We start from the raw sequence: 9,725 nt of genomic DNA on the forward strand, positions 1-9,725 counted from the left end.
AAAGACAGAATCACAGCCGTTCTAAAAACTGCTAAAAGAAAATAAACAAAACTAATACAAATTCAAGCTCTATTTTATTCTAAATATAGTAATATTCCCCATACAACAACAAAACTCTGAAGCAGATAAAAGCATATTTGCTCTGATATCGAAATCCTTTCAATTAGATTTTACCGCGTGGGTTTTGTCATTTCCACAAAATTGACTTTGTCTCTGCTTTCCGCTTTCCCCCCCGCCCATTTCACCAGCAAATCCGTAACACCCCACACTCAATCCCTAGACATACATATATACTCGTTCGTATGTATTGCTCGATGGCAGACCGAAACGATTTCAAAAAGTGATTAAATTTAACAGTCCGGCAACGGAGTTAAACTCGGAAATCAGAAATTATATGCAATGCGAAGGACAATTGCCCGGCGAGAGGACATAAAACAAAACAAGTGACAAAGAAACAGGCCACACAGACAGACACGAGAGACAGGAGAGAGACTCCAGCTCCAGCTGCAGCGAGGTTGGAGAGTTGTGTGTAAGGACATGTGGGATGGGTGTCACACACACACACACACACACAGCGACTGCGACTACTCAAAATCTGTGCGTCTGCACGCATTACAAACGAATTACGAGACTCGTTGGGCAATTGCAGTTCATTGTTATTTAATATGTCGCTGGACTGTTCGTCGATGGAGCACGAGCAGGAGCAGCAGCAGCAGCAGCAACGAAGAGAAAATGGCTGGGAAATTATACTTTATGCAGGCAGGACACTGGATTGCTGCAGCAGCAGGACGAAGCAGCCACAGTCCAGTCAGAGGCAGAGCCAAACAGAAGGCAGCAGACGGCATGACACTGATTGCGATATAAACGATTGTCAACGTATCCAAGTGGATTATTACCTCATGCCAATTATCATATCAACGATACACAGGCCCAGGACCAGAGCCAGGCACAGGCACAGGGCACAGCATACACAGTGGCACGCAGGACATGCCAGGACATGGCACATGGCTGACAAGTGGCGCTGCTCGCTCTCTCTCTCAGTCTGTCTGTCTGTCTGCCTGTCTGTGTGGATGGTAGTCAAGCCAATGAACAGACTCCGAGCACACTCCGCCCACACACTTGACGAGGCGTTGATGGTGTCGGCATCTGGCAGCTCGTCCTGCAATTCCTTCCTACTGCTTCTCTCCTCCATCTCCAACTCATGCGTCTGTCTGGCAGGTGGATTCCCGACTCGACTCGACTCGAATCGATTCGACCAAATTGCATGTACAATTTTAAATGGATTTTGATTGTTTATGACAATTCGACGAGGTGACTGGCCCGTTCGCTGCTGGCCACTGATAATGCGGCATTTAAATGATGATGGGCCCAGAGACAGGAGCAGGAGGCACAGGGGCCACCCCCCCCCCAACGGCAATGCAATTTGTGAAAATTAATCCCAAGTATTTGCATGCAAGAGACAAGGGGGAACGAAACGAAACGAAACGATGATGTGGTGGCATGCCAGGCAATGATCTGAAATATAACAAAGAGAATGGAGGAATGAGGAGATCCAGCGAAGATTCTGCTCTTTGAGAGCTTCCTTCAGTGCGGTGCTTGGGGCCAGCTACGCATAGGAGAAAGCCAGAGTTGGATCAGCATGGTAGCTTCATCGAGAATGAATTCAGTGGTTGGCCGTGGGACCGGGTGTACTTGGCGGTGCTGTGCCACTGCCTGGAGTATTATCGGGAACCACAGCCACCGTATACACACGTCCTGGGGCTCAATGACATTCTGGAGCAACTGAATTGGACCTATCAGACGTCGTCTACATTTTGGAGCAGTGCATTGCCGCCTTTCTTCTGCCGGAAGCCCACGAGCCCTACGGCTACATCAGCTATCGGTGAATGGTGGATGGGCAGAAGAAACTCAACTGGAATCTGTGCCGCACACTGGGATCAATATACCACGCCACAACACCTTTGCTATGGCCCTCTGGCTGGGCAACAAAAAATCACGATGCCCGGCTCTTCGATCTGAAGGCCTGGCTGGAACTCCTGGCTGAACTCCATGGGCACAATGAGGGCAAGATCCTTCGCTCCTACTGCCAGTTCGAGGATCCCATCGAGCAGTTTAGGCAGAATCAGCGCAGGCGTCAGGAAACTGCGTAGAAAGCCAACAGGAAGAGCGACTCTGGGGCTGCCAAGCCTGCTGTGAGGATGTGGCAGATGTTATGCTAGAGAAAATACGCTTACGATTTAAAGTATTGAAATTTACATTGTATTCCGCGTGTGGTTTGCTCCCCAGTTGCAGCAGCTCCTGTCATCACATCAACGGATTCGCGCCAGTCCTCGCCGATTCAATTGGGGGGGGTCGCCATTCCCTGCCCACCCAGCCAAGAGGCGTCTCTGGGGCGTCGCATGCAAATCTACTTTATGGGGCAGTGCTCTCAATGGACTCGGCTGGGACGGGGGCGCCGGATTGCGTGTGCCCAGCGCTTAAATCGCCGCTGAAGCCACCACAATCGTTCCTCTCTCTCAGTCTCTCTGGCATTGGGGGAATTGCAGTTGTAGGGAGTCCTCAGGTCCTGGGCTCCATATGAAAACGCGGCATGGCGTAACGCGTGCGATTTTAATTTTTAAACAAGCCGCCGCCAGGTGCTCGCCGCTCTGCTCTTTTTTTACATTCAGTCGCAAGTCGAATGGGAGGCATGACAATTTTTTTTGTTTCCTTGCTTGATGGAATCCGCAAGACGCGTAGAAGCTCAGGTCAGGGGGGTTCACAGTGTTTGAGGCCAAGTTGAAAAACTAATTTTGATTTTAATTAAATATTTATGACTCCCGGGTACGGCATGAAGACAGGATAGAAGTGGGCTTTCGAGAGAGAGACAGGGAGAGAGAGAGAGAGAGAGGGAGAGTGCCAAATCCCACTAATAAAATAAGCAAATATCTGAGAAAATAACTTCCTCTTATCGGACCAATGGCAGTGGTTGGCTTGGGTTGGTTTCGTTTGGAGGCTGACAGCGGTGAGAAAATTAAAGAATTATCCCAAGAGACCAGCCGCCCCCCATCCACAAGAGGTGTGCGTGTCCAGAAGCAGAAACAAAAAAAAAAACCCTTCCTACCTTTTTTTCCTTTGACCTTTACCTATGGGCCATGTGCCTCTGCTCGTTTATTCGATCAAAAGTTACGAGCTCATCTTAGATTGGACATTAAATGGACACTAAAATATTTTCCATCTGCACGCAGGAGAGCCCATGTCCGCCCATGTCCCGCATCGGAAAGGGGGTTGTGTGTGGGGGGAACAAGCGAAAGTAAATGTCATGAAACAACTCATTGACAGGCACATAAGGACACTGGTTTTATGGTCCACAGATATGACCAAAATATATGATTACCATGTGTCCTGCTGCTGTCCTGCTGCTGTCCTGTCCTGCCACTGCCCTGTCCGGCCGCATGCAAGCTCGTAAATAGGCATTTTCCCTGCTTTAGTTCTCATGGACACATCATCTACCCCACTGCCAGAGGGACACAGCAACTCCAACCCTCAAAAGCCTGCCTGCCTGCCTGTAGCTTCTCTTGTTCTTTTTTCAGTTTTTTTTTTTTTGGGTTATTTAGCAAGTGATCCAGGTGGGACACACTGTCCAGAGAGTGTCCACACACACAGTCCATGGTGCAGTCATAAAAATCAAAATAAAATGAAACTTATGCGTGATGTTTTGGTTGGGTTGTTCGCCTTTCTCTACGCTTTTTATGCACCGGGCCTTCACCGGGCACTAATGATGGGTTTTTGCATTTAAATGGAATCCACTAGGACTCCACTATGACATTTATAAGGGTTCCAGTTCCAAGGCAGAGTCTTATTATAAGTACTTGAGTACTGGTTGGTAGATGAGATTAGATACAAGATAGTTGCAGCAGCAAAATGCACAACAACTATAGATTAAAGTGCTCCAAAAAAGTGCTCTGATTGTAGCCCATTCATCGATCTCCGCAATTGAAGTTTCTTCTTTAGGTTGCCCGTATCCCCGCCCCTTTGCGAATCGTTTTGCTGAAATGTTAGGTTTATGGTAAACAGATTTAGCAGCCATTTGCTTGTAAATTACCAGCCCCAGAGCCCCAGCATCGCGTGTCAAAGATCTACAAAGCATTTCGCTCGGTGTGGGGGGTTACTTACCCCTCAAAGCATCTGCTGCGGGGGTAGGGTGTAGCCGTGTGAATGATGCCCCCCAGCAGCTGGTCGAATGGCCTGCGCCGCTTCATTTTCGTATAAATTCGACATTCGGCGAAGTCCTGCTAGTTCCAGTTCCAGAGTGTATGCTGATTTCATCTCATCTCATTCAGGCGTTACGTGAGCTGATTACGTTAGTCACGCGCCAGAGCAGCAGCAGGAGCAGCAGCACGACCAGGAGCAGGTTGCTATTTTGCCCCCGCCCCACCCCATGCCTGACCACTGCCGAGAGTCCTGGCCTGGCCTGGCCTGGCAAACGACCGACTCCCACTACGATTCGGTGCTCATTTTGGTCGTGTTTTCAAGTTGCTTCAGCGGCAAAGTGAAATTGTGCCAACTTGCTGCGTCTTGATGTGAATTTCATTCGGTGTCGGGGATTTTATGACTTTGAGGCGGCAGGGCCTGGCAGGGGAATGCGAGGAGCATCTGTAGATTGGTTGAGTTCCTTTCCTAGGAGTTCCACTAAATGATTTTGCATTATTTGTGGATATCCCAGTGCCCCTCTCGCAGCCACTCTCCCGCATGTGGCTTTTCGATTCTCTCCTCTCTCATAAAAAGTCAATGCATGCCAAATGTTTTCGTGACACGCTCAAACTGAGAGTCCCAATGATATCCAGAGGGTTTCACGGGGTCCAGCGTGCCGTGTCCATTGCTTTATTTGTTTATTCATCGAATGGGGCAAATCGTAAAAATTATGCTGATGACTCATCAGTAAATGGGCATTTATTTTATTGCCAGTCGTACGGAAGGCGGCGGCCTTTGGTGTGTCCACCTTTGCCCCCTGGTACGGATTGGATTGGGTTGAATCTTCAATTATGATTCGCCTCTGCCAGATGGAATCCAATTCCACTTTGATCGGGGGGTGGCAGCAGTCGTAGTCCCGATGATGCACAGACTATGAATGAGTTTCTATTTGTATTATTAATGATTCTTGCTCTCTGGTTAGTGTTATTTACCTCTGTATGTGCGGGAGTGTGTGACAAATGTAATAATGACCATATATCAAGTGCCACAAGAGCCAAAGATGAAGAAAATCAACCTAAAAGTGGTTGCAAGATGTTTAGGAATTATGGAAACTCGATTTAATATGCACAAACATACTTCAATGCGTACAGGTTGTATGTACACAGCCTATTACATACAGCAACATGTGCCTGGCCTGCCTTCACAATTTCCACGTGCAGCAGCATTGGAATAAACAATAAAAAACACTTCATAGCCACAACACCAATAAATATGCATAATAATTGAGTATATTCACATCTCCTAAACACTTTTTATTATAATTTGCGCAAAAGAAAACAAAAAACGCGCCACTTGGCTGCAGCGCCACATAAAAAAAAAACACAAACTCGCAATTGCAATTTGAACGACCAAAACCACAGCTTCAACACTATTTAAACACCTAACTAAGTCCTAATCACTCATTGATAATGGCCATCATTTATTATTTTATTAAAATCACTCACATTTAGGCGCGAAATTGGAAAAATTAACGAATAGCCGCGTGCTCAAGCGCACATACATAAACAACTATCGATACTCGCTTCCAATATCGACATCGGCCAACATTCCAAGCTTCCAAGGCTCGATAGTGCTATCGATACTCATTTCCATTATCGAAATCGCTCCACTTCCAGCTTTGCAGAATTTATGCAAATTTTTGGCAGAAAGAATTAAAAGTGTGTGTAAAATCCACACCCATGGTGCTGCTCCCAGTCTCCCAATTGCCCAACAACCGAATTCGATTGGATTAGGACAGGCTTTTGGCGGCACAGCAGAGGAATGGTTGATTGGAGCAGCACACAAAACACGCTGCGGGCCGTGTTGACAGGCTGGAAAGTGGTGTACGTGTCGTTTGGAAGGAGAGAAATGGAGGACTATGCGGACGGAGGCCTGTGTCTATTTGTTGGCTAAATTGTTGTTCAATTAGTCGCATTTGCTGTGGGAGAGCTAAACTGACTGCGGATCGAATTGCTGGTTAGATTATTAATGATTAAACATATTTTTCACAACTTGTCTTAAATTTCCGGCTCTCCCGACGCTGGATCTGCGGCTGGACGTTCTCCAAACATCATCGAATCGAAAAGACCTACAAATCGGGCAAGGAAAACGTGAATTTATATGGATATCCTCGGCTTGTCTGATGCTACCCACCTAATGCTGAGGTGTCTACGTCCACTTGAAAATCGTGCAGCTCGAACAGGTTGCTGGAGGGATTCTTCCTTGGTTCGTGCGGCGCCACAACTTCTGCGACTTCGTCAGCCTCGCGTCATCGGCCTCACGACTGCGCATGCCAATGGCACTTTTCTGGTATTTGCGCTTCATGAAGTGCTCCAGCTCGGCGTCTTCTGGCTTGGGGGCGCTCTCGGCAAAGGATCGTTTGGCCAGCAACGGTTTTGGAAGGCGAGCAACAGCCGCGATGGCCGGACGCCCAGAAGCTTTAGCCTTATCAGCCATTTTCAGGAATCGCGGTATATACGGTTCATCGGCAGTCAGAGCATCAGCATCAGTATCGGGCGGCGCAGCAGCTGGTATCGGACGAGCAGCAACAACAACAGGGCCACGTCTAGCTGGCTTATGGCGATGCGGTATGGCTGGAACGAGAGCGGCTTCACGGCGATGCTGCGATTTTGGCAACACAATTTTCGGCACATATGGGGTAAGACCAGTGCGCAATGAACCGCCGAATCGTAGCCCCTGCTGATGGCGTGAATAACCATAGCGAGACTTTTCCTGATCGCGATCGATCTCCTCAATCTCGCTCTCCAAGCGTGCCACCTCCTCCTGGTCGTTGTTGGTCAGAGCCAGGTCGCGCTGCTCGATCAGCCGTATCTTGAGCACAGCGACCTTCTCCTTCCGCTGGCCCGACTCCCGTTTCTTTTTAACAATTTCGGCCACATCCTCTTCGGTAAACTGATAGTTGGTGGCCTTCTCGATGTCCTTCTGCTTCTTGGCGAGCAGCGAGAGCTCCGGCAGTGTGCAATAAGCCTGCTGACAGCTTTCAATCCAATTCTCGAATGCCTCCGGCTCGACTGGGCTATCGCAGACAGCGTCCAAGCGGGCAGTGCTCTCCAATTTAGCGTGGCGTAGGCGCAGCATGTAATCCGTTGTCTTGTTGCCCAGCTGGTACGTCTTGCGCGATTGCAGCAAGCCAATTATCTGATAGACCTTCGACTGTGGCTTGTGACTGGGCATGTGGACGAAGCAATCGATCACCGTCTGCTCGAATATGGGCTTGTCCACGAAATCGATTAGCTGGCTGCGTGTGAGCACCACATCGTGCAGCTCATCCAGTGTGCTGAGCAAGGTGGGACTGGCAGTCGTGGGCTTACATTTTTGGCTATCCTCATTGTCGTCTGCCTCACTCGACGCGGACGAATCACTCGAGCTGTCCGAGTAGATGTCCGAGGCTCTGAGCCTCACTTTGGCCACTTCCTGCAGCCGCTTGTCCTTCTTACTGAGCTTACCCCTGTCCCGGCAGCTATCATCCAGCCACTGGTCGATTCTGTCGTTCAGGCACTGATCGCCGCCGTTCGTTTTCTTGGCCAATTTTTGCAGGCGCTCGACCTGCAAACGCTGCAGGGCCGTGGAGCGATTATTGACTGCGCGCAGTATCTGCAGATCCTGGCGACGCGTCAGCGAGCGCTCTTTCTGTGCCGCACTGTCCTCCTGCTCCGGACACTCGCCCTCCTCCAAATCCTCGCGCTCCAAGCGGCGCAAGTATATCTTTTGTGTTTCCTCCAGCTGCTCCAGAGTCATCTGTGCGGGGTCCTTGAACTCCCCGAGCTCTACATCACTTGATTCAGAGCCATCATCGGCCTTTGGCGAGACTTCGTTGCGCTGTTCGATCGCTTGCTCCTGCTTCTGCTGGCCCTCCGCCGCGGCATCGCCAGCAACGGCTAAACCCTCAGCCTCATTTTCGGGTCCCTGCATAGCCAGCCACATTTCAAAATCATCCAAGCTGTCTCCCGTTGACATTTTCACTTGTGGCATTGCAAATTTACATTGGCAACAAAATAAATTAACAAACTTAAATTAAAAATTAAATAAAAAAATAATACCTGCTAAATTAAAGCACGCTTTTTCAGCGCTAGCTCTGCTCACTTGAAAGTCAGTAATACAACTGGATTAAGTATTAATTTTAAGCGTAAAACTATAGGCAAATATTAGACAATTAACTCAAAGCCTTCTGGTGAAAAGAAAACTTAAAAGAAATTGTTGCCTGTCACTCGTTTTCCCATCTGGCAAAGGAAAACTAACAAGAAATTGTTGCCTATGAATTGAGGGACTGTTTGCTTAGGGGAACTTTGAACAGAGGCACTCTGTAGTTAGGCTTTTAAAGGAAAAACACCCAGCCAACATTCTGTGCGACTTGTTTTACAAGAATTTTCTTCTTTGGTTTATTTCAGACATAATTCATTTTGTGGCCTAAGCCATCCGGCTAGATGATGTTGCTGCTGGCTTGTTTCACTCTAAAAACTGCCATCAAAATCAGAGCCAAAAGCCCCCGCACAAATGCGGATGCTTGGATGGTGCTGCAGGTGGAAGGAATATACCCACGAGTGGATGTGGAATGTGGGATGTGGGATTGTGGATTGGGGTGTGCGGAGCAGCCTGAAGGAACACTGCTGGCTGACCACAATTTCACGTTTGCCTAGCCGTGAACACGTTCAACATGAACGGCGATTAGTTGCATTTGTTTACGAGTATGGATTTCGGATTTGTCTCCGGCTGTGCCATGGCAGCGGCGAGTCAGTGGATCCAGGATACAGGCAGGCAGGCAGGCAGCCAAACAGCAGCAGCAGCAGCACCCACCATCCGTGGCATCGTCGTAATGGTCAAGGCAGAGAGTTAACTTATTGCAACGTGGCGTGCGAGTGGCCAGTGAGTGCTCCAAAGGGGCTTGTGCTCTACCATCAGACAATTGGATGTCCTGTCGCAGCAGCCGCCGCCGCCCCGCCCCCCTACTATCGCAGCTCCGTTTCAGGTGTGGGCTGAGTGGATTGTCCTCCCGCTCTCCCTCTCCCACTCTCTGTGTGTGTGTGTCGATATGGATGTGATTTCGTTTTCTTTGCAAGTTTATCCACATTGTAAAGTAGACATTATGTTGATGCGCCCGTGTCCTTTAGCTGTATGCTCCAACTTCCAACTTCCAAGTCGAGTTTTGCGGCTCTCGGGCCTCATATCGCACTTGGGACATCTGCCGACGGTGGCGATAATATCCCTGAAATTATTTTCAGTTACTCGTACATTGGGTTGCCCTGCCCTGCCCAGCCCTGCGCTGCCTGCCCGCCTGCTCAATGGTTCTTGGCCTTTGTTTTATTGTTATTGTTTCGTTGGCCATTGTCGTTGCCAACTTCGTGACTCTCTCTCTGGACTGTCCAGCAGATTCGTATCCAATCCAAGCCCGGGACACATTAGTGGAAGATGGACATTTCTGTGCCGTCCCGTGTCCCCGTGTCTCCGTGTCCCCATGTCCCATGTCCAGTTGTGGGTCTCAGTTTCAGTCTCTG

The 9,725-nt window shown here is 48.9% G+C and overlaps 1 protein-coding gene and 1 long non-coding RNA gene across 2 annotated transcripts; both read right to left on the reverse strand.

Moving 5' to 3' along the window:
• Positions 1 to 4,432: 4,432 nt before the first annotated feature.
• On the reverse strand, positions 4,433 to 5,512 carry LOC121403977. The gene is made up of 3 exons (XR_005967623.1): positions 5,311 to 5,512; positions 5,166 to 5,248; positions 4,433 to 5,104 (listed from the first exon to the last, which is right to left on the reverse strand). It is a non-coding gene; the product is annotated as an uncharacterized LOC121403977 (long non-coding RNA).
• A 404-nt stretch (positions 5,513 to 5,916) lies between these two features.
• LOC111082945 (RNA polymerase-associated protein Rtf1-like) lies at positions 5,917 to 8,101 on the reverse strand. The gene is made up of 2 exons (XM_022379198.2): positions 6,367 to 8,101; positions 5,917 to 6,301 (listed from the first exon to the last, which is right to left on the reverse strand). Exon 1 carries the CDS (start codon positions 7,969 to 7,971, stop codon positions 6,382 to 6,384), a length of 1,590 nt encoding a protein of 529 aa, XP_022234890.2. The 5' UTR covers positions 7,972 to 8,101; the 3' UTR covers positions 5,917 to 6,301; positions 6,367 to 6,381.
• Positions 8,102 to 9,725: the final 1,624 nt, after the last annotated feature.

The sequence above is a fragment of the Drosophila obscura genome, unplaced genomic scaffold (genome assembly GCF_018151105.1).
Source record: "Drosophila obscura isolate BZ-5 IFL unplaced genomic scaffold, ASM1815110v1 contig_179, whole genome shotgun sequence".
Classification (NCBI taxonomy): Eukaryota; Metazoa; Arthropoda; class Insecta; order Diptera; family Drosophilidae; genus Drosophila; species Drosophila obscura.